Below are 26,047 nucleotides of genomic sequence, written 5' to 3' on the forward strand. Positions count from 1 at the left end.
CAGAGTTAAATCTAAGCCTAGAGGGTGCTTTTTTCCATTTATGCTACTGAAGTCAATGATCCTTGATATTTCTCAGCTTTATGCTCATGCTTCCCCATCCACCGAATTCCAAGATGATATTCTACTTAAAAAGCTTTGGGATTCACTAGCGAAAATATTTTCCATAGCCTCAAACAGAGGGTGCATAGCAATGAGGGTTTCAAATATTGCGTTGTTTCCTTCCTTTCAAAAATACCTTTAAAATTACTGAAATAAGCATTAGCAATGTGCTGAGTATTACACTAGCACTTGTCCATGCTTTTCTCGCACTTGCAAAGTAGAGGTGGATGAAAGTCCAAGAACAAGAGAAATTACAGAAGTTAATTCTGTCAAAGGCGGTGCATCGCAGTAGTTGAACAAATTCTCAGTAAACTGAAAGTAACTTAGCAGCAGCTTTCTTGTAAACTGTAATTAATGAACTGTAGCACATATCCTTCTCTCCTCTTTTCAAGTTTCCAAGAAAAGAATAGCACATCTTAAGAGTGTTAAGACTCTGTTAGGTATAGCACTTAAGAGTTTTAAAAAAACTCCACCAGCACTTCTTTCATTAAGTATTCTCAAGTACATGCTAAATTGCAGGGACATCTCACAGACCCAAACAAAAGCAGTACCTGATGACCAATATGGAGCTCCAATAACTGATTATGATTAAAGTAAGCAGTACGTATTCACAACTCTCAGTAGAGACATTCTCCACAATAAAGAAGTAGAATGCTAGTTAATAATCTGAAATCAATGCCATCTCTAACAGAAGTTAAAGCAAAGCAACAACAAGAGCAAAAGACTATTTACATCTTGCTCATCTCTCACAATACCATAAGAATAAAGTTTCTGAGAAGTTTATTATGGCTAGCACCCAAAGGATGCTCTCAGGCTCTAATAGTATTTAGATATTTATTTTGAAATTCCAAGATATTCTTTCCAAGGGAGTGGCAAACATAGTTTGTTTTAATAATATAAAACAGAGTAGATCTAGAACCGTATCTCTGCATCAAGTTGACAGTAGAACAAGAAACTATTTACACAAAAAGGCAACAGAATTCCCAGCTGAACACTTATGTACTGTTTCATATTGCTGTCTCTTCTGCAAGAGAACTCCAGAAAAACATGTATTTCACAGGTACTATGGTAGACCTGATTTGATTTGCAACACTATACATATCAAAGATTCCACATTTTGTCCAAAACGTTTGCCATGCGCAGCTCTGAATCACCTATTCTTACAGATGGAACAGAAATTGATGCCTTTAATACTTGAAATAACACTACAATCACCAGCGAGCGTTTGCTACGACTCCTTCACACCACAGAATGGAAAAGATGGGACTTACTAATAGTAACATTTGAGTACACAAAAAGTACAAGCTATTTTATAAAGGATATCTAACAAAAACGCTACCAAGAACAAGAATAGCCTTGAAAAAAAAACAGTTAAGAGTAACATAATACAGCATTCTGAGAAGTAACTTCTTAATACTTGATTATCACATTCACAAAACAGCAAAAATTGTTTCTGCTAAAGAAGACTAATAATCCTTTTGGAGAAGTCATCCCCTCTCTAGTCATTGAAACACCAGAAGATGCTCCAATTATCATTCTGTTGAAGAGTATGGGTTATGACAGAAATACATGAGTGCTGTAGTTAAAAAACATTCTCATTCAGGCCTGACAGCTCCTAACATCCAAGCCATGCTGAGTAGAAGCTCCTCACTACAGCAACATAAGCAACTAGTGGTACTCATTCTGCAATCTGCCATCAATAAACAAACTAGATAGTGACACAAATGCAAGTTATCAAGCCGAAGACTGATCTGATCTAGCACTTATAAAATCTAAAAAAATGTAAAGCAAATAGTTAATTAAAAGAATTGTTAACTAAGGGTAATCACAGAATCACAGAATTGTAGGGGTTGGAAGGGACCTCCAGAGATCATCGAGTCCAACCCCCCTGCCAAAGCAGGTTCCCTACACCAGGTAGCACAGGTAGGCATCCAGGCAGGTCTTGAATGTTTCCAGAGAAGGAGACTCCACCACCTCCCTGGGCAGCCTGTTCCAGTGCTCCGTCACCCTCACTGTAAAGAAGTTCTTGCGCATGTTTGTGCGGAACTTCCTATGCTCCAGTTTCTGGCTATTTCCCCTTGTCCTGTCTCCACTCACCACTGAAAAGAGTCCGGCCTCGCCATTCTGCCCCCCACACCTTAGATATTTATAGACCTGGATCAGCTCCCCTCTCAGTCTCCTTTTCTCAAGGCTGAACAGACCCAGTTCACTCAGCCTTTCCTCATAGGGGAGATGCTCCAGGCCCTTCACCATCTTCGTGGCCCTCCGCTGGACTCTTTCCAAGAGATCCCTGTCTTTTTTGTACTGGGGAGCCCAGAACTGGACACAGTACTCCAGATGAGGTCTTACCAGGGCAGAGTAGAGGGGGAGGATCACCTCCTTTGACCTGCTGGCCACGCTCTTTTTAATGCACCCCAGTAAGCCATTGGCCTTTTTGGCCACAAGGGCACACTGCTGGCTCATGGCCAACCTGTCGTCCACCAGGACACCCAGGTCCCTCTCCGCAGAGCTCCCCTCCAGCAGCTCATCCCCCAACCTGTACTGGTGCATGCAATTATTCCTCCCCAGATGCAAGACTCTACACTTGCTTTTGTTAAACCTCATCCGGTTTTTTTCTGCCCAGCTCTCCAGCCTATCCAGGTCTTGCTGAATGGCAGCACAGCCTTCAGGCGTGTCAGCCAATCCTCCCAACTTCGTATCATCGGCAAACTTGCTGAGGGTGGCCATTATCCCCTCATCAAGGTCATTGATGAAGATGTTGAACAAATAATAAATATATAAATATATATATAATTTAATTTAAATTTATATATATATAATTTATATAAATAATAAATATAATAAATATTTATAAATAAATAACAAATAAATAATAACTGTTTTCAATTTAACATCACATCCTCGTTTAAAGACTCAAGAGCTAGTACAGCAATTGAAGAGATTTTGTCAGTTACTGTCTGTCCCACAATAAAAGAAGGTGTGCTTCATTAGGCTGAAGATGATCTCAATAACGTGCAAAGATTTATAAGTTAGTTATAATAGTGTTCTCTCACTTTCCAGCTACTATGCAGGCTCCTCTTAAGGAGATCTTCAACATTGCCTTGGCCTCAACCCAGAAATCTGAACATGCCTGAATCAAATATTTTTGACTGTCAATAAGTAGCATTGGTACAGATGTCTCACTGACTCCAGAGGAATCAGCCACAGGAACAGATAGAATATCTGCTTTTTCCACCAGCTGGGCCAAAAACACTGATGTTACTTATTTGCCCTTTAATTTCTAGCCTTGCTGATCTTACAAACATAAAAATCCTAGCAAAATACCCCAATTCAAAAATACAGCATATACAACACCTCAGTCTACTTCTGCAATGAGCTTTATGCTTAGAAAACAATCAGGCAAAATATATTAATAACCTAAACATACAGTCCCCTAATTCTACCTAATCAGAGAAAGCTGGCTTTCCTTGTTCCAATCTTGTGACAAAGAAAAAAATCCAATGCCTTGATCAGATCAGTTTTTATAGCCTATATTACAGCATTATATCTATTCTCCACAAGTACAAGAAGTTAAACAGACCTGTATTAAGTAAAAATTAAACACTAAGTTTGTACACCTAAGCATCTGTGCATTTCTAAGTACAAAACATAATGTTTTGAAACATCAAGTTTCGTAAGTAGCTATAAAAAAATTCAACTTAATCATTAAAGCACTCGGAAAGCTGAAAGCAACGTTCAATACAACTGTATTTTTTATTACACATACCACAGAAAACTACGTAAAATGCTGAAAAGAAGAAACAGATCATTAGCATCACAAGTCAAATTCACAATAACAGGACAGGGCAGTCCCAGATGTCACTGAAGGCAGAGGATAGGCACTGATTTCACACAAATTGCTACTAAAAGCACAGTAAGTAATCCTCAGTCCTTCTGGAAAAAACAAGTTCAAACTGGGCATGGAAATTCAAACCTAAAGGTTCAAATGTGTGGATTTGAAACGCACACTCAAAAAGGGACAGAACACTGGCTACGAGAAATATGAACACACGCAAGAAGCACTAAAAACAGTGAAACTAGATGGAACTAAAATAACGAAATGAGACGCTGTCTCATTTGACTACAGCATGCTGATATCACAACTGCAGTGACATCAAATTAGAGTACATAAGAAGAAATTCAAATCACTGGAAGTTGTGCTTTTAATTCTGTAAATAGAAGTATTACAGAGGCTAGGACTGCTTGTTCTTCCCTGAGATGAAGAATCAAACTGTGGCACGTTTCCTACACCAGATTTGACTTTCAGTCACATTAACGATTAGCATTTTTCTCCATGCTTCAGACATAAACAAAAATAGATTACAATCAAACAGCAACAGTGTCTTTGTCACATATGAACACTGACATTCTAGGAAGAGCTGAATGATAAAGATATGGTCTAAGTTTTATGAATGACTAAACAGAAAGAAAGACTTACTGGAGACACCTATATACTTATTTATGTGCTAAACGGCATAATGGACACGTCAAAGGAACAACACAGGCTCCAGCTGCCATTAAGTGTTTTTGCAGTTGTTCTCCCTAACCCTTACATCAGATATCCTCCATTATTAAAATGGTTCTACTAAATTTAAGAAGAGAGAACAGGCAAAAATAATGAGGCTGTTACATTTATACAAACCAGTATCTACATCTGCCCAACAGTTCTGTAACATTTTATTCCTGCTGCAAGGAAAGAGTCGTAAGGAACAGCAAACCAAATCTGAGAAAAGGCACACCATACAAAAAAGTAGGCCAGGAAAAGAAGAAAAGTAACAGAAACAAAAACTGAATCAGAAAAAATAGCACAGGCTATCATCCTCAGAAGGACTGTGAATGAACAAAGAGAATGATGATGCTTCCTAAGTGTATACTGCCTCCAACAGGATGCTTCCTATCTCCAGCAGAGATTACAAGCGGTAATTATTCCCAAACTGGGGAAAGGAAAAAGAAAACAAAACATAAATCCCATGCTGGAAAGATATCCACCACGTTCCCTTTTCGAAGGAAATGATATCTAGAGCTAAGGCTGGAAAGATTGGACAACAGACTGTCTGAGAATAAGAACATGGAAACTTCGATTACTGTACCTACGTGAACCAACAGATGTTAACAGATGCACCTAACAGCACTCCACAATCTAGCTACTTAGCTGAGAGCTGCTGAAGGGCAGTTCCCTCCCGTTAAGATACACAGCCCTGGCTGCTGGAATAGCCTTCAAAGTTAAAAAAAAAAAAAAAAAAAAAAAAAAGGTATTTAATCTTTTATAGAGATTGTGGGCCAAGCAATATATTAAGTCATGACAAAGCATTTTTAGGCACTAAATTAGTGATTATTCCTAAATCATGCTTATTCACTGCACTGTACTTCCCATGGAACAATTCGTATGGGAAAGGAGGAAAAGCTCATGGAATCGTTAAGCATTCTTAACATAATTAAATCATTACTCCATGAAAAAATTAATATCCAGCTATCAAAATGATGCATTCAAGAACTCTTGTGGAACAATGTACCTGACTAGTACGAAAGCTGAGTTAAAATTTTCCACGCTCTGAATGCATACTCCACCTACTGAAGTACCAAAATCATCTCCTGTGTTACGCGTGGAACGCCGTCCCTCTAGATGCATCTCAGCACGCATTCTGGATCAAGTCCCACAGGCAGCATAAGCAGAAAAAAGCCTAATTAATGACTCTCAGTAGTTTCTAGGTGACAATTAGGCATCAGTTTCCTACTTTCAAGATCAAGATGTTGCTGGGAACACTCAAAATCAGAACATGCTTATGGACTTGAATTCATATGGTCTTTAGAGACTCTATGAAAGTCTCAAGGGGAAATGAGGTACTCACTTGTACCACTCCATACGTTCACGACTCTAGCAGCCTCACGTGCTTCCCCTCTACACCCTCATAGCAGCAGGTTTTGTTTGCCAAAACATTTGCATGTAATAATGAAGATCACAAAAATGATTTGAAGCCAAAGAAACTACCACTAAGCATCAGTAAACCATGAAATGGAATTAAGAAATTTTGCTTTAGATATGTTTTGTGTTATTGCTGTAAAACATTTCTAAGGAAACTTCTTAAACAAAACAAAAAAAACGAGTCTTGCAATTATGTCCACATTTAACATCACCACACTTCTTGTTATCTTGGATTAATCAATCCATTTTATAATCAAATCCCAGATCTGCAAGACAAGCATAAAACTCAAAAGAAAGAGAACATTCAGATAAATTACTTAATAGAAGCGTGACACTTGTCATTACGATACATGAAAGATCTGTAACTAAAACTCCAGCAATTTAGGCTGGAGGAAAATTGCTGATCTACATTGATTATAACTGTGTGAGATTGCTTTAAAAAAAAAAAATAAAAAAATTAATCTGTTGCACCATTTATCTTAAGTGTAATGCTCCACCTAGACAGTCAATACATGTGAAGTGTAATAAACCTATATGTCCTATTTAAGTTCCCTTAGATAATTCAACCAATCCCTCCCAACCAATCCTTAGAGACGAAGGAGGGTAGGGAAAATAAAATTCCTCTTTTTGAATTTCTAAAAGTTAAAAGGCAAACATAATACCCAATTTGGAGGCAACACCCATGTCAGAACTTAGATACACTGAACTACAGTAAAGAATAAATTGCTGTGAGTATATGCCTATCTGTAATTATTACCTTAACTACAATCAGAAGTGTGCATACATTTTGGAGGAAAGGGAAAAAGAACATAATGACATCAGAACTACATGTGACTTAAAAAAAAAATTGACAGAACTTTTATATTCTCCCTGGTTTAACAACATTGGTTATTAAAGAATGTACAATATCATTTTCAGTATCATTTATTTTGTAAATATTGTTATATAATTTGATGAAAGCCCCATCAGAACTTCTCTCAATACATTTATGCCCGTGTTTTTTCCTATGCAAATACTGTATCTTTAAAAAACTTAAAGCTGATTTTTCAAAGCACTAAATAACTTAATTACAGGAAGTGATATGCACATCCAGGACTTCAACATCACAAACCCACAGCATACATACGTGCACCAAGCTTTCAGACTTCTTCCATACTTTCCTTTTTTCTTTATTTTAAACATCTCCAGAATGAGGATGTATTTTAGAAATAAGTTTTCAAATTGTCTTCATGGAAAAACCTCAAGTCAAGGGTGTTGGACCTGTATCATTCGGACACCAGCCTGCCCTACCACATTAACATCAGAGCCTGAAATTCTACCTCTTCTTTCCTTACTAACATAAATATTTGATGTTGCACAATAACAACGTCCAAATTTTAAAATACTACAACATTTAAATAACGGTAAACTTGCAGAAAACAACTGAGGAGTGCTCCTGGTATGTTTGTAACAGGTGTACGTGACAATGACAGTAGGCCCAAATTCACCATGCTCAAACTTTCAGGGAACAGGGCAGAACCAAGCCTTGCACCCTAATAATGCACTGATTAATGCATCCCAACACAAGCAAAGCCACGCCAATACTACACGGTATTAACAGAAATATTAAGAACTCAATACGTGCATTGAAGAATCAGTGATGGCTTTATTCAGCACACAGACTTGGAAACGAACACGGAACGCTGTTCAGTAGTTTCAGGAAAAGGTACAATTGATGATAAGATGCACTTAGCAGCTCAGCAAACAGTTTTGGTCAAGCAACGCTCTCTTTAATGTTAATATGCAACGTCCCCAGCCGCAGCATTAAGAAAAATAATTGACAACAGCTCTCATCGTGAACGTGCATGGAACAAACACCCCTCTCCTCCCCCGCCTTAAACGCCGTGCAGCTCCGCCGGGAACCTGGACAGCGAGAAAGACTTTCCTTAAGCAGCGACAAAAGCCAAGGATTTAACAATTAACGCCCCATCCCCGGCCCCGATCCTCGCTCCGGCGCCGGCAGACCGAGGCCCCGGCCCTCCTCTCCCGCCCCAGCAGCCCCGGGGCCTCCCCTTCCCACAATGGGCGAAGGCCCGAGGCCTCCTCCTCGGCGGGGCCTTCCCTCCCTCCGCCGCCCGCACAGCTCCCGGCTCCGGGCCCGCATCTCCCGGGCACGGCGACGGCCCGGCCGCGGCCTCCACTCCTCCCTCCCGCCTCGGGGCCCCGCTCTCCCTCCACGCGGGGAGGAGCCGCCGCCGCCGCCGCCGTCGCCTCCTCCTCCTCCTCCCGTCCCGGGCCCCGCTCCCTCCCCCGAGGCCCGGCCCGAGCGCGCGGTACCTTGTAAAAGGCCCCGTTGGAGCCGCGCACCTCCACCACCAGCTCCTCCATGTTGTGCGCGGCGGCGCGGTGCGGGAGGCCCAGGCCCAGCGCCTCGCCCTCTGCTTTTCTCTTTCTCTCTCTCTCCCGGAGCCGGAGGAAGAGGAGGCCAAGGTGTGTGTGTGTGCGGTGTGCGTGTGCCGGGCGGGGGAGGGGAAGGGGAATCTCAGTTCACCGCGAGCCCGCGGGGGTGGGGCCGCGCGGGGCGGGGCGGGGGGATGGGGGCGGCACTGCGGGCCGCTTCGCTCCGCGCCGCCGCCGCAGCCGCTCGGCCTCGGCCTCCGGGAAATGAAAGCGAAACGGCCGCCGCCGGGCGGCGCGCGAGGAGCAGCGGCGGCGAGAAGGCGCCCGCTTCGGCCGTAACCACTGAATGCCGTCACGTGACGGGCCGCGGCGGGGCGGGGAGCCGGCCCCAGCCGGCATGCGCCGCTCGCCGACCGCCTAACGGCCTGGCCGCGCGCCGCCCCGCCCCCCTCCCGCGAGCGCGTACCCGCGCGCACTCGTACACATCCGCAACGGCGGCGTCAAACCGCTACCGAGCCTAGCCGACGCGAGCCTGCCGTCGTGCCTCTGAGTGACGGCGCCGCTGGCCAATCGCGTTGCGGCCTGTCCCTGGCGTTTTGACCAATCAGAGGAGGGCAGACCGGGGTGGGCGTTTCTTCGAAGCTGCCCCGCGAGCGGGGGCGGGGCTCAGGGGCCGAGGGGGCGCGGGGCGGGGTGGGCTGCGGGGCGGTGTGTAGGCAGTGCCGGCAGTCCGCGTGCCGCGGCGGTGATTACGGCCAAGAGGGCAGAGCGATGTCCTTGCTGTGGTGGTTCTTAATGAGCTTTGATCACCACCCTCTGCGGCCTTTCCACCAATTCCTTATACATCGGGTGGTCCACCCATCAAATCCACATCCCTCCAATTTGGAGATAAGGATGTAGTGGGGGACTGTGTCGAAGGCCTTGCTCAACACCAGGTAAATGACACTTGTCACTTTGTCCACCATCACTCCATCATAGAAGACCACCAGATTAGTTAGTCATGACCCTCCCTTGGTGAAGCTTTGCTGGCTGTCTCAGATCTCACACTCACTCCCCATGTGAACAATCATGTCGTTCAGGAGGATCTGTTCCATGATCTTCCCAGGCAAAGAGGTGAGACTCACCAGCCTGTAGTTCCTTGGGTCCTCCTTGCTGCCTTTTTTAAAAACGGGAATGACATGGCCCTTTTTCCAATAACCTGGGACCTCTCCTGACAGCCTCAACTTTTCAAATATCGTGGAGAGCAGCTCAGCAACCACCTCAGTCAGCTCCTTCAGAACCCTGGGATGCATGTCATGTATGCATTCAGACTCATGAGGCAGTCTCAGACCTGCTCTGCCCTTACAGTGTGTGTGGGGGGGGGAGGGATTTACTCCCCCAGTCTCTACCTAGACATGAAAAATGCAAATAAGGCTTCAGAAGGAAGATACCTACACTGTGACTACCAGGCTTAGAAGTGTCATGGTTTTATGATTTTTGGTTATCGTTATTCTACATCATAACATCATGTAGTGCACTGGGAGTTAAAGAGTTAATGCTCCAGTTCTGGGCACCTGTCTGGAAGAGAAGAACTACATACCCCAGGGGGCTTTGCGTTCAGGCAGGAGATACAACCCCTGGCAAGGCCAGCTGATGCCCTTTTTCCTTTGGCTCTCCTCACTGCTGCTCATCCAACTGCACATCTCACCTCAGCATATGGTGAGGCCTTCAGTTCTCAGGCACTCTTTCTCTCATTATATTTGATTTATTAGCTTCAATTCTAATTATATTGCATTATAGTGTGTTATCTTGCATTCTGATACCATATTTAGAAAATTAGTTTGTTTCTCCTCAAATCATTGCTGCTATTTTTAATTATTTGGGATCCCGTTTCCCTTTTCCGGAGGCTCCGATCTTCGGATCCCTCCACCATGCTAGTCATGCAACTGGGCTGAACCAGCCCATAAACCACTGACATTCTTGGTTGAGAATGCTGGCAAGAGCTGCTTTTTAGCTTTTAGAACGAATCTCTCTCTGCTCCTGGAGACCTTCGTTAGGGAACTTTATCAGCACTTCAGGTTTCTGTGCTGAAAAACTTGACCTTGGAAGTCCAGGAGGACCGCCAGTATTTTTGGATATTTGTAAACTTTGAACACTGCTATCTTGCTTCTGTAAAGAGAAAAAAAAAAAAGTGCTTTCTCTTGAGAAACTGATTTTCAAGGGACTGCATGCCATCGTTTTTTCTTATTTAATGCTCAAAACATGCTGGGTCTTAATTAAGTTTGCCACTTTGCTCTATGGAGTTATAGGTATACATAATCGATTGAAAACACTGATGGAAATAACTATCTGGTATCTGCATACAATGTGGCATACAACTCCAGAGGAAGCTGCTAATCCTACAGAACGTGGTTTTTAAACAGGCTCCCAGTCTCTTCCTTGAATCCTTTATGCATTTTTTGGATGCTCATCTGATCATGTTAATCTCCCTGAATATAATACTCATCATTTCACTCAGTGTTTGTTTTCATCATATTTTGAAGAAGTATTCCCCAAAACCGGAGAATCCTGAGTGGCAAGGAGTGTGGAGATGTTCGAGAGAGACTTCAGAAGAGATGGACATCCTCTTTGTCATGGAACTTTACTCCTGAGCACCTGAAAAACCCTGAGAGTCAAAACAGATATTTGAGACAGGAACGTTGTGGCTCAGGCAGATCTGAGGAGGCACAAATGATTTGAGGCCTGGCTACTGCTTATTAAATACTTTTTTTTAATACTGTAAGTAGTAAATAAGTATTTAATAAGCCTTATTAAATACTATCCCAGAGAGGGAAAGAGTTTCTGAAATTGAGAGAGTCTCTGTGCTGAAAGAGAATGTCTCAGAGCTGATAGGGAGAATCTCCATGTTCAGAAAAGGAGTCTTCTTGTTGAGAAACAGAATCTCCTGGCTGAGCGAGAGAGTCTCCAATCTGAGAATCTCCAATCTGAGAGAAAAGGCCTCCAGTCCGAACGAGACACACCCTGGGGTGAGCAAGACGCCTTCCAGTCCAAATGGGACACCTTCAAATCTGAGAGAGATACCCTCTGAACTGAGAGAGACTCCCTTCAATCCAAACTCAACAACTTTCAGTTTCAACAAGACACCCTCCAGTCCAAGTGAGATGCCCCCTGGTCCACGAGGGACATCCTCAAGTCCAAACGGGATGTACTCCGAACTGAGTGAGATGCTTTCCAGCATGCAAAATTCAGTCTCCAAATTGAACTAAGCAGAATTCAGTCTCATCAAGTCATGCTTGAATCCAAACTAACTACCGTAATAATTGAACGAGACAGACTCTGAGCTGATCTGGAGAGTGAGAGCATCAAAATTGACCAACCTAATCGACTACAGGAGGCACCAGAATCAATGTCAGTTGCTCCTGCAAGAGGACAGAAAATGGAACGAATCTCGACTCACTTCGAACAGAAGAAAGAGGAGTAGGGGAAACTAGAGGAAGCAGACACTGCAGAAGAAGAGGAGGAAGGAGGTCCAGAGGAGTGGCTCTGAGATTTAGGGGAAATGCCCCTGAGTCCAGGGGAGGGGCCCTCAATAAGACCGGGGTCACCAATGCCCAGGACGGTGACAAGAAGTTCTGAAAGAGCAGGAGGTGAGCAAGACATTGTTACCATTACTGATCGATCTCTGAAAATGAATGAAATTCTAGATCTGAGAAAAGACTTTTCACGCCACCCAAATGAACCTGTTCTCACCTAGTTACTTCAATGGTGGGACAATGGGGCCAACAGATAGTAAAGAAGCTCACCAACTGAGTGGCATTGCTAGGGACTCAGCCATTGACAGAGTGGGTCCTTCACCCTTTGGAAGCGGATGCTGCTAGCCGTGAAAGAAAAATGCCCCTTCGAAGATGATCTGATGCTTGAGAAAAAGAAATGGACTAATATGGGAAAAGGCATCTGTTATTTGAGAGAATACGCTGTGGTGGAAATGTTACATAGCCCCATTTTCATTGCTGACAAGCCAGACCAAGAGCACAATCCTGAGAGAGTCAGGTGTACGCCAAATATGTGGCGTATACTCACAAAGACTGCACCAGAAAGGTATACCAGCACATTAGCCTGCAATGTATGGCAGAGGGGAAAGAAGACCCCTTACAAATGAACTGATTAATAAACTTCAAGACTTTGAGTTGCATTTAACTCCTCTACGAGCTTATGTTTCGGCCATCACAAAAGTATCTGAAAAACTGGACAGAATGGAGAGCAATCAAGAAGATATAATAGACGGCACAGACGGCAGTACCCACAGCAACAGGGAATCCTTGCTCCCCATTCATAAGTAGATTCATCAACTAGAGAGTCAGGGAGTGATCAGCAACTTACAGACCTTTTAACAGGCCCATATGGCCAGTGTGTAAAGCCAGTGGAGAATGGAGGCTGACAGTAGACACCCACGGCCTGACTTAAGTCACTGAGCGCTGCTATGCCAGACATGTTAGATCTCCAGTTTGAACTGGAGTCAAAAGCAGCCAAATGGTATGCCACCACTGACATTGCTAATGCCTTTTTCTCCATTCCATCGGCCACAGAATGTAGGCCACAGTTTGCTTTCACCTGGAGGGGCATTCAGTATACCTGGAATCATTTGCCCCAGGGGTGGAAACATAGCCCAGCCATTTGCCATGGGTTGATCCAAGGTGAACTGGAACAGGGTGGTGCTCCGGAGCACTTACAGTACACTGATGACACTATTGTGTGGGACAACACAGCAGGGGAAGTTTTTAAGAAAGGAGAGCAAATAATCCAGATCCTTCTGCATGCTGGTTTCACTATTAAGTGAAGCAAAGTGAAAGGACCTGCAGAAGAAATTCAGTTCCTAGGGATAAAGTTCCTATGGATGTTGTCAGATCCCACCAAATGTGGTCAACAAAATCACTGCCATGTCTCCACCCACTAATAAGAAAGAGACAAAATATTTTCTGGGCATAATGGGCTTTTGGAGAATGCATGTTCCACACTATAGCCTCATTGTAAGCCACCTCTATCAGGTGACACGGAAGAAGAATAATTTTGCGTGGAGTCCTGAGCAGCAGCAGGCATTTGAGCAGATTAAGCAGGAGATAGCCCGTGCTGTGGCCCTGGGGCCAGTATGGACAGATCAGGATGTAAAGAACACCCTCTACACACTGCTGCTGGAGAGAAAGGTCCCAGTTGGAGTTTGTAGCAAAGAGCCTTGGGAGAGACCCAAGGCCAAGCCCTGTGATTCTGGAGTTGAGTGTACAAAGGGTCTGAAGAGTGCTACACTCCAACTGAAAAGGAGATCTTAGTTATATATGAGGGGGTTTGGGCTGCTTCCAAAGTAATCTGTACTGAAACGTAGCTCCTTCTAGCACCTCGACTGCCACTGCTCAACTGAATGTTCAAGAGAAAGATTCCCTCCATCCATCATGCTACTGATGCCACTTGGAGTAAGTTGATTGCGTTGATTACGCAGCGAGCTCGGATGGGGAACCTCAATTGTCCAGGAATCTTAGAGGTGATCACTGACTGGCCTGAAGGCAAAAAGTTTGGAACATTGGCTCTGGGCAGCCTGGTCTAGTGGTTAGCAACCCTGCACATAGCAGGGGGGTTGAAACTCGATGATCATTGTGGTCCTTTTCAACCCAGGCATTTTATGATTCTATGAACATTACCAGCGGAAGAGGTACTGCGAGCTAAAGAGGCCCCACCATACAATGAACTACCAGAAAATGAAAAGAAATATGCCCTGTTCACTGATAGATCATGTCGTATTGTGGGGAAGCATTGCAGATGGAAAGCTGCTGTGTGGAGCCCCACATGCCAAGCTGCGGAGTCCACTGAAGGTAAAGGTAAAATCAAGGCAATTTGCAGAGGTAAAGGCTGTCTAGTTGGCCTTAGATGTTGCTGAATGGGAGAAGTGGCCAGTGCTTTATCTTTACACTGACTCAGGAATGGTGGCAGATGCCTTACTGGGGTGGTTACAACAGTGGGAACAAAACAACTGGCAAAGAAGGGGTAAACCTATTTGGGCTGCTGAACTATGGAAAGACACTGCTACCTGAACGAAGAATATGGTTGTAAAGATGCATCATGTAGATGCTCATGTGCCCAAGAGTTGGGCTACTGAAGCACAGCAGTATAACCATCAGCTAGACCAAGCTGCCAAAATTAAAGTGGCTCGAAATAGATTTGGAGTGGCAACACAAGTGTGAATTATTTCTAGCTCGGTGGGCCCATGAGACATCGTGCCATCAAGGAAAAGTTGCAAGACATAAATGGACTAGAGACCAAGGGATGGACTTACCTGTGAATGCTATGGCATGGGTTATTCATGACTGTGACACGTGTCAAAATTAAACAAGCCAAGAGGATGAAATCTCTCTGGGGAGAAGGGTGATGGTAACAGTCTAAACATGTGGAGGTGTGGCAGGTTGATTATATCACCTTTCCACAATCTCGCAATGGTAAGCGTGGTGGAGGCAACCACTGGGTGGCTTGAAATATATGCAGTACCCCATGCTACCACCCAAAATACCGTATAAGGTCACAAGAAACAAGTCCTATGGCGATGTGGTACTCCAGAAAGAATTGAGTCAGATGATGGGACTCGTTTCAAAAATTCTCTTGTAGATATTTGGGCCAAAGATCATGGCATTGAGTGGATTTATCACATCCCCTATCATGCACCAGCTTCTGGTAAAATTGAACGCTGCAATGGGGTGTTAAAAACCACATTGAAAGCAATGGATGGCGGAATATTTAAGCACTGAGAGAAGGATTTGGTAGAAGCCACCAGGTTGGTCAACACTGAAGATCTATCAATGGTGATGGTCCTGCTAGCTCCCTACATGCTGTCAAGGGAGATAAGGTCTCTGTAGTACATGTAAAGAACATGTTGGGAAAAGTGGCTTGGGTCTTTTCAGTTTCTGGGAAGGGCAAACCTCTTCGTGTAACTGTTTTTGCCTGGGGACCTTGGTCCACTTGGTGGGTGATGCAGAAAAAGGGGATGTGTATCACAAGGGAATTTGATGTTGGGGGAGTGCAGTCAGTAATTCCATACATATATTTAGATATGTGTCTGTATGTGTTTGATGTTTGGTAATTATGGTGGGGTTTTTGTATATATTAAGCATGATGTAGTGATGTGGAATAAGGGGTGAAATGTCATGGTTTTATGAATTTTGGTGATCGTAATTCCACATCATAACATCATGTAGTGCACTGGGAGTTAAAGAGTTAATGCTCCAGTTCTGGGCACCTGTCTGGAAGAGAAGAACTACATACCCCAGGGGGCTTTGCGTTCAGGCAGGAGATACAACCCCTGGCAAGGCCAGCTGATGCCCTTTTTCCTTTGGCTCTCCTCACTGCTGCTCATCCAACTGCACATCTCACCTCAGCATATGGTGAGGCCTTCAGTTCTCAGGCACTCTTTCTCTCATTATATTTGATTTATTAGCTTCAATTCTAATTATATTGCATTATAGTGTGTTATCTTGCATTCTGATACCATATTTAGAAAATTAGTTTGTTTCTCCTCAAATCATTGCTGCTATTTTTAATTATTTGGGATCCCGTTTCCCTTTTCCAGAAGCACGGATTCGCAAATCCCTGTGCCTTGCTAGTCATGGAACTGGCCAAACCAGCCCGTGAACCATTGACAAGAAGGAAGTACAGAAGCCTGAATATCACTTCTATGACATCCTGAAAACCACTGTGCAGGGGAAAATAAGTCATCAAGGATAGGCTCCTGTCTGAAATGATGTTTGCGTACAATCAGCAGATAGTAATTTGGAAGATAAATTAAAATCTCTATGAATCTCAGAAACACAGAAGTGCAAAAAGGTTGTGTAAATAAGAATTTGATAAAATTCCATTAAGAGACTTTAACAGTTATGAAATAACCATATTTTAAAAATAATGTTTCTTCATTGTGCCTGACTAAGCCTTAAGGTAAATAGCACCAGGTATGCAAATACTCAGTTCTTTCCACTGTTCATATCCCAGTGCTATATGAATGGTTTTTCAGAAATCTAGAACCATTTCTTAATGATGGAAAACCTCTGCTTGTTGCTGTCGTTCTGAAAGGCAGATGTCGATGCCTGCATTTTAAATGCTCAACTTCTTGTGGCCATTTCTGAGGAAGATAAATAGATAATGCAGAGTTACACCTAAGAGAAAAGTCCTAGGGAAATAATATTAGCTAAACTAGTACTGAAGATAAAAGGTAAAAGACTCTGATGTGCCCTGAGACATGCCATTTACCTTAGCTTCCTGCACTTCAGCATTCCTAAGGACAAGGCACGAGGAAACATTTTTCTTATATTCTCTACAAATGTTTAACAAAGCTTCTGAGTAAATGCATCATGAATAAAAGCCAAGGTCTTTTATTATTATTATTTTGATGAAGAAAACATATTCTAATAGGCAGTGTGTTTGAAATACCTTCCAGATTAGCAGATCAGTTTGCAAGCACAAAGCAGCGTAGAACTGAGAAAGAAGAACTGACCAACTGAAAGACCAAACACAAGACTTAGAGCAGATGAACTGAGATTTTTGAGGACTATGAAAAAATACTGTGGGGATGGAGGAGACAAAGTATTTTGATCAAATCATAATCCTACAGTCTGTAGGATTTTAACACCAGAGTTACATATGAGAAACCAAGTCTAACATTTGAACTAAATACTTTACTTCTATCTTTCAAAAGACTGTAGTCTTCTAGTATTTAGATCTCCACTAAGATCTATTTTTGCAGAGTCACTGTGTTTCAGATAGATGCATTTGAAAGGATCTGGTTTACATTAAGGCTATATAGAAACTAGTTAACTAGTGAACATCACATTTTGGAAGGGAGTGACAATTCAGTCTGAAGACAGTTCAAAGTAAAGTAGCAGAAGATGTAAGCGAATCGAAAAATACAAAGAAATGTCAGGAGTCAGTGAGCAGAAAATTTACAGTATGCTCTCAAAATATGTAAATTGATCTAAGCAGACAAGAATAAGAACATTTGCTACTCAAGACAAAATAGAGAATGTTGAATTTAAGTAATGGCAAGAAAAATTTAAGAATTGGGGAAGATTGTATAGTACAGCAGCGTTTAGCATAGAGGAAGTGGTGAAGTAATCACTGAAAGGCAGCTAAATTAGAATACTGAGATTCTGTCTGCTTAAAGATAATATACCTGCATGGCAGCAACCCATTTTGTTAAAATTAGAATAATAAGAATAAATAATGAATGCCAAAAAACTTCAGCTAACTTTGGTTTAGGACAGTGCATGATCTCTCCAGTAGAATTACTTTGAGTAGAGTTTAAATAAAAAGGTATTCCTAACATGAAAAATAGTGACAAAAGGTCTATTTTTCCTGAAGTTTTTCATGGTACTGACACTATGATATCTCCCTAGTGTTTTATTTCATATATAAGTATTGTATCTTTGCTCCCCCTCTTTCAGCTTCTCCTCCTCTGGTTCTCTTAGACATTCTATCAATATCAAGCAAGTCGGTAGTAGGACAGCCTGCTCAATGGACAATGCAAGTTTCACAGTAAGTTTTACATTGAAACAACCCTATACTGTACTCAAGAATTTGCTAAAGTTAGAATCATAGTGCTATAGAATCATAGAATCACCAAGATGTTCGAGGTCACCCAGTCCAACTGTTCACCTACCACCACCACTTCCCCACTAAACCATGTCACTTAGTACGGCATTTGAACATTTCTTGAACCCCTCCATGGTTGATGACTCAACCGCCTCCCTGGGCAGTTCCTTCCAGCACGACTACTCTTTTGGAGAATAAATATTTCCTAAAGTGCAACCCAAATTGCCCCTGGAACAATTTGAGGCCATTCCCTCTAGTTTTATCACTAGTTATACAGGAGAAAAGGCTGACCCCTACCTCACCACAACCTCCCTTCTCACAGTCGTAGAGAAATACAAGGTCTCCCCTGAGCCTCCTCTTCTCCAGACTATATAATTTCAGTTTCCTCAGCCTCCCCTTGTAAGATTTGTTCTCCAGGCCCCTTCAACAGCTTCACTGCCTGTCTCTGGGCCTCATTGTAGTTCTTGTTCTCAATGTTCTTGTAGTGAGGAGCCGAAAACTGAGCACAGTACTCAAGGTACAGCCTCACCAGTGCCGTGTATAGGAGGACAATCACTTCTCTGCTCCTGCTGGCAGCACTATTTCTAATGCAGGCCAGGATGCCGTCAGCCTTCTTGGCCACCTGGGCACACTGCTGCTCATGTTCAGCCAAGTGTCAACCAACATCCCCAAGCCTGTTCTCTCTACACAGTCCTCCAGCCAGTCTGCCCCAAACCTGTAGCATCACCTGAGGTTGTTGTGGCCAAGGTGCAGGACGCAGCACTTGGTCTTGTTGAACTTTATCCCACTGGTCTCAGCCCAGCTATCCAGATCCCTTTGAACGGCCTTCCTGCTCATAGAGCTAATTGACACTTCCTGCCAGCTTGGTATCATCTGCAAACTTACTGAGGGTACACTCAGTGTCCTCATTGAGGCCATCAGTAAAGATATTGAACAGGACAGGACCCACGTACCCATTACCCCAGTGGGGAACACCACTCATGATCTGGATTTGACTCCATTCACCACTACCCTTGGGGCCCTCTAGCCAATTTTTAGTCACCAAAGGGTATACCTGTCCAGGCCATGATCTGCCAGCTTGTCTACGAGAATACTGTGGGAGACAGTGTCAAAGGCTTTGCCTGAAGTCTGGATAGACTCTGTCAACAGCCTTTACTTCAGGTCTGTAGATCCCCAGATCCTCATTACAACCCTTCTTCTAGATGGGACTCCCATTTGCAAGCCTCCAATTCTCCATGACGTCTCTGAGTGACCAGGAATGCTAATAGGTGGTGGAAAGTGGCTTGAGTATTACCTCTGCCAGATCCCCTAGCACTGCTGGGGATCCATGGATTTGCATCAGTCCAAGTGGTGGGTAGTAGGACTTTAACTGTTTCCACTTAAATCATGAGGGGCTTATTCTGCTCGCCATTCAAGACTTCCATGTCAAGGGGTAGAGCACCCAAAGGATAACTGGTCTGACTTTTAAAGACAGATGTAAAAAAGGCATTGAGAACCTCAGCCTTTTCCTTATCCTCAGTGATCATGTTGCATCTCTGCTGCATCTAGCAACATATAAAAATTCTCCTTAGACGTCCTCTTTATATGACTGTAGAAATATTTTCAGTTCCTTTTACCCCAGTGGCTTACTTGTGTTCAAATTGGACATTTTCCTTTCAAGTTTTCTCCCTACATATCCATACTGCTTTTTTTTTTTGTACTCCCTGAGTTGCCCATCCTTTCTTCCACCAGAAAATAAACTCTCTTTTTCTCCTAGAGCCTCAGAAATAGTTCTCTATTCATCCACACTGGTCTTCTTCCATGCCTGTTCACAGAATCTCAGACTCACAGAATCATAGGGGTTGGAAGAGACCTCCAGAGATCATCGAGTCCAACGCCCTGCCAAAGCAGGTTCCCTACAGCACGTCGCACAAGTCAGTGTCCAGGCAGGTCTTGAATATCTCCAGAGAAGGAGACTCCACCACCTCCCTGGGCAGCCTGTTCCAGTGCTCTGTCACCTCACTGTAAAGAAGTTATTGCGTTCTTATGCAGAACTTCCTATGCTGCAGTTTCCATTCGTTTCCCCTTGTCCTGTCTCCACATGCTGCTCTTGAAAACAGTCCGACCTTCCCACTCTGCCCCCCACACCTCAGATATTTATAGACCTGGATCAGCTCCCCTCTCAGTCTTCTTTTCTCAAGGCTGAACAGACCCAGTTCACTCAGCCTTTCCTCATAGCAGAGATGCTCCAGGCCCTTCACCATCTTTCTGGCCCTCCGCTGGACTCTTTCCAAGAGATCCCTGTCTTTTTTGTACTGGGGAGCCCAGAACTGGATGCAGTGCTCCAGCTGAAGCCTTACCAGGGCAAAGCAGAGGGGGAGGATCACCTCCCTCGACCTGCTGGCCACGCTCTTTTTAATGCACCCCAGGATGCCATTGGCCCTCTTGGCCACAAGGGCAGACTGCTGGCTCATGGCTGACTTGTCCACCAGGACACCCAGGTCCCTCTCTGCAGACCTGCTCTCCAGCAGCTCATCCCCCAGCCTGTACCGGTGCATGCAATTATTCCTTCCCAGATGCAAGACTCTACACTTGCTTTTGTTAAACCTCATCTGGTTAAACCTCATCTAATGGCATAGGAAGACAGCTTGCTCCTGTGCCTCTAGGACTTCCTTTTTGTGAAGCGACTAGCCTTCCTGGCCCCCTTTACACTTCAATACTGAGTCCCAAGGGACTGTCCCTTCCAGGGTACTGAATAGTTAAAAGTTCACCATCCAGAAGTCCAAGGTAGCAGTTTTGCTGCCCCCCATCCCCTTGGCTTCACCAATAATAGAGAACTCTTACTGTTTCTTGGTGCTCTGTCCAAGACAGCTCTCGACCTCCACATCTTCAACCAGTCCTTTTCTGTGAACAGCAAGTCTAGTGGAACATCTCTCCTGGTAGACTGTTTTATGAGCTGCATCAGGAACTAGTCTTCCACACTCTCTAGAAACCTCCTTAGACTGCTTCTTCGGCACTTTATCATATTTCCCTTACATATTAAGGAAGTTGAAGTTTCCCATGAGAACAAGAACTGATGATAAAGCAACTTCTGCCAGATGCTAGTAAAATGCCTCATCCATCACCTCAAACTGGTTAGGTGGTCTGTAACAGAAACCTTCCAGAATGTCAGCTTTGTTGGCCCTCCCTCTGATCCTTACCCATAGAATTTCAACCTTATCATTCACAGTCCTGAGCTCAACAACATCAAAACACTCTAACAGAGAGAGCCACACCACTGTCCCTCCTTCCTTGACTATCACTTCTGAAGAGCTTGTAATATCCACTGCAGCATGCCAGTCATGGGAGTGATCCCATTATGCCTCAGTAATGGCAACAAAGCCGTAGTTACCTGCCATATGATGGCTTCCAGCTCTTCCTGTTTGTTGCCCTTGCAGTGTACATTGGTGTAAATACTCTTAAGCTGAGCCCCTTGCCTCGCCCCCAATCCTGTCATCATTCCCTCAGGCTCATCTCTAGCAAGCCTGGTTTTATCCCCTTCCCCCTTCATACCCAGTTTAAAACCCTCTCAACAAACTCTGCCAACTCCTGGGCTTGGGTCCATTTCTGCCTTTAGGGTTAGGTGAGACCTGTCTGCAGCCATTTGGCCAGATGACAAGTAAACCACCCCATGGTTAAAAAAATGAAATTCCTGCAATTGCACTAGCCTTTCAGCTGTGTATTCATGAGATGGGTTTTCTTGCTCCTCTTTAGGTATCCCTTGCTGACACTGAGGGGACAGAGGAAAACACCACCTACACTCCTGCTCCATCAACTAACTGCCCCAATGCTCTGAAGTTTCTTTTGATAGTCCTTAGACTTTTCTCAATGTCTTCATCGCTGCCAGCCTGAACTATCAGTAAGGAGAAATAATCAGAGGGCAAATCAGACTAGGAAGTTTTCTAGGAATACCCCTGACCCAAGCCCCGAGTTGGCAGCATGCTTCCCCATGGGTAGGATCTGACCGACATATATGGCCCTTTGTTCCCTCTGTTCTGTAGGGACTCAGCTGTGACAACTGCCCTTCTTTCTGGGGGACAAAGAAAGTCATTACCTTGCTAATGTGTAAACAAGAACAGCAGTAACTTGAGCCAGACATAAATGCACACAAGGCGCTTGGCTTCAATAAAGATCTTAGTTCTTTGTTCTGCACCAGCAAAGAAGACCACATCTCTCTTGCCACATCTTTCCTTCTAGGGGGAGGCAGTCTTGAGGCATGGAATCAACCTCCTCACCCTAGGCAATCACTTTGGTGGACCTCCTACCACATCCTTAGTCACCCTTCCCTTACATTCCAGAACCTCAAACCTATTGTGTTGGAGCACCTAGGGACCCAAAGAAGGTTGGGATGGGAGTTGCCTGTGACAGAACAGGGGGTCCACCACTGTCTGGGGGTATCACCCCAGTATCTTTTTATCAAGTTTGATGGGGAGTTACTCCACTAGTCTCGTCTCCTGCTCATGCTCTCTCTGATGCTTCTTAAGCTCCACTTCCTCCTTGTGCTTCGTCACCATAGTGAGCAGATGCACTGCTCATACTTCACACAATCTTCACATATACTTCATACAATACTTTATACACACACTTCACACAATCCCTGCTGCCCTTCGCTGGTAGCAACAGGCTACTGATTAAACTGAATGTATTGCATAACTCTTCTCAGTTCATAGCAGAAGTGATGTTGGGCAGAAATAGATCTATATTTCAAGGGCTGCATATGCTAGTGGCCTTAACATTATTTGTATTGACCTTAATGGTGACTGCTGTGGAAGTACTGTAAAAGGTGTCATAATCTTGCAGACTGAGATATTTAAGTCCCTATTACAAGCATATATCTTAAAAGATTTCTATTTTCCACTATGTTGCTACAATAAAACAATGCTATAATCTTATCCTGTGGAAGCAGGTGAATACAAGGGGTGTTGAGGAGTTGGGGGAAGCAAATTAAATGATCAGACTATAATCATGGTCTTTCTTTCTTCTTTTCTGTTTTGCTTTGAGCTATTGCAGGTAACATTTTGGGTCTCAATAGCTGACATTTTTACCTTTATTAGTTTGAACAGTCTTTGACATATATATGCTTATATTCTGGATATATCTGATATATGGATTTAATGTGATTTTCATAAATAATTTAATATTAACTTGCTTTTTTATAACTTCACTAGCTCCAGAAAATGATGTTTGAAGACATAACTCAAATATTTTCTAAACACCAAAAGGAATTAAAGTGCAGTAATTAAGTCTTTACCACAAGAGGTCCCCCAAAGACAATTTGTCTTGAAGTGAGAACATGAGGTGATGAAAATTTGTCTTCAGAATATAGATGTCCTATGTGTTTTGTTAGGTTTTAAGATGAGTTGAACATTTCACTGAAGTTTTGAAAGAAAACGTGATCTTAGTTTCTTTAATATTGACTACAGACTAGCTGAAGACCAGTAACTTTATTTGAACTTAATTAGACATTATAAATGCACATTGCCTTTTGTTACAATTTATATTAATAGTGAATTTAAACAATTATTAAGGAAGATTATTATTGTAAATGTAATTTAATTTTGACAACTGTCCTGTAAACTATCATATACATTGTGCTTCCATTAATTTCATCTACTCTGGGGGCTATGAAACACGTAATGTATGTATTGAATCCTGAAGTTCCCTTGTGAACTCTTGAACTAGATTATATCTATCCTGCTCTATTGGTCCTGTCCCTTTCAGCTAAGAGTTCTTACTCATTTTCACAGGCTTTCAAAAAAAAATCTTATGCACTGAAAGTTGAGAGTGAGGTTGTGCTCTCTTAGATTATAACCAAAAGTTAACTAGCTGTTCTCATTCTACAGGAAAGATATAGGTGCTGCGCCCTTCAAAAAACTCCAGTAATTTATTTCTGAACCAAATAAAATGAGATTTTCAGCAAAACCATCATGATATTAAATGGAAGTCTGCTAAAAGAGCATCCCTTCTAATTTAACAACAACAACAAAAGTATATCAAACAAGAAATGAGAATAAAAAATTATCTGAAACATTCAAACTACCTTTTTATGACAAGTGAAAAGCACTGTATCCTTACAAAACAACAGAAAAAATGTAGAAAAACAGTTAGTTTACTATTAAGAAAATCTGAAATCAGGACATTTCAGTGAGTAAGTGTACGTATAAAACAGTAACCCACTAAAATAGACTAACTACAGAAGAGGTAAATCTCTAATATAGAGTATAAGGGTATAAAACCAAGGCCTTTGCCTTATAGATAAATAAGACCAGGACATTTCCCCATTACTTTTTAGGGAAAAAAAAGGAAGTGCAAATAGATTATAATGCATGTAATATGGGAAATACTAGACAGAGAGGAAGCAAAAGTACTGCTAGACTTAATTTAACAAAAAACATTTCCTGCATAAATTGTGGTATCTTGTACCAGGCTTGAACAAAGGCAGGAGTTGAGCAAATTGCTAATCTGGCCAAAGCACCTGATAGATGTGGAGATGTGCAGTCTAATATTGCCCAGACCTGGTGACTGCAGCGACTGAGAGGGGCCTGAGGTGAGGCAGAGGCCTGGCAGGCTGATGTTTCGGTAAAGTCAGAAGGGGGCACCAAATGTTAGCCTTAACCCAACCTCCTCTAATTAACAACGCCATGAGTCCTGCTGAGATGCCTATCACGTAAGACACATGACTCAGTCCCCCCAAATCAAGAGTATAAATCTGCCTTTCTGCCTCCACTGTGCAGTTTGGAGACGCTCCATTGGCTTGGGTGCATTGATGGATCTCACTCATCCTGCTTTCTTGGTTAGAAATTTTTCAGTAAGAAATTGTGCCTCAGTTATTTTGTGGATGACAATTTTTATTTTGTAGGCAAATTGTGAATTAATTACTGACTAGCCTTAAGATATTTAGCGTGGTGTGGTTGGTGCATTTATCAGTCGCAATTCCACATCCATTATGTGTCACCTCAATAAACAACCTATTTTTAACTTTGTGAAACTGTTTCAGTGCAAGTCCTTGAGAGGGCTCCAAGAGGTGAATGTTGATTCTGGAAAGTATCCGTACAGGTAATCCCTAGACGTATATTTTACCAGGTCAATTTAACTAAGTTTGAGTTTAGCAGCACCCAGACTTCTCTGAGAAGTTTAGAAAGCAATGGGGTCCTTTCTGAACCTTGTGACTTGACAGGAAGGCTTCCTCTTCTAGTCACACATCAAGATTCCTACACTTAACGTGACAGAGATTTAAAGCCATGCACACAACATAGTGTATGACTGTTTTTTGTTCACAGAGTGAGAATTCTAGGAGCCACTTGTCATACTGCCAGCATGGACAGTGGGATCAAGTGCATCCTCAGCATGTTTGCAGATGACTCCAAGCTGAGTGGTGCAGTTGACACACACTAGAGGGAAGGGGCACCATCCAGAGGGACCTGGACAGTCTTGAGATGTGGACCCAAGCCGACCTTATGAAGTTCAACAAGGCCAAGTGCAAGGTCCTGTACCTAGGTCGGGGCAATCCCAAACACAGATGCAGATTGGACAGAGAATGGCTTGAGAGCAGGCCTGAGTGGAAGGATTTAGGGGTATCGCTTGATGAAAAGTTCAACAGGAGCTGGCAATGTGCACTTGCAGCCCAGAAGGCCAACCATATCCTGGGTTGCATCAAGAGAAGCATGACCAGCAGGCCGATGGAGGTGATTCTACCCTTCTACTCTGCTCTTGGAAGACTGCACCTGGGGCTTCCGACACAAAAATGACATGGAACTGTTGGAGCAGGTCCAGAGGAGGGCCATGAAGTTGATCAGAAGGCTGAAGCATCATTTTTCCTTTTGTACTTACAACAATTTTCAGAAGAGATGGGGAAAATGAAGTGTAAATTTATTTTAAGTGCTCTCTAAATCTTTTGGAGCAGTGACACACCTCAGTCTGGGAGTTGGTGGAAGTAATATTTAAGCATGGAAAATATTTCAATGTCTAACAGACGTGGATATGACATGTATA

General features: G+C 43.2%; 1 protein-coding gene across 2 annotated transcripts in view; it reads right to left on the minus strand.

Annotated features, from left to right (window-relative positions):
* Positions 1-8,620, minus strand: part of FMR1 (fragile X messenger ribonucleoprotein 1) — a 31,907-nt gene extending 23,287 nt beyond the window's left edge. For both annotated transcript variants that reach the window (XM_048959928.1, XM_048959926.1), the window contains exon 1: positions 8,378-8,620. In XM_048959928.1, the coding sequence (XP_048815885.1) occupies positions 8,378-8,428 (51 nt within the window). In that variant the 5' untranslated portion in view covers positions 8,429-8,620. The remainder of the gene's footprint in view (positions 1-8,377) is intronic.
* Between the last annotated feature and the right edge of the window lie 17,427 nt (positions 8,621-26,047).

The sequence above is a fragment of the Lagopus muta genome, chromosome 13, assembly GCF_023343835.1.
Source record: "Lagopus muta isolate bLagMut1 chromosome 13, bLagMut1 primary, whole genome shotgun sequence".
NCBI classification, from domain to species: domain Eukaryota; kingdom Metazoa; phylum Chordata; class Aves; order Galliformes; family Phasianidae; genus Lagopus; species Lagopus muta.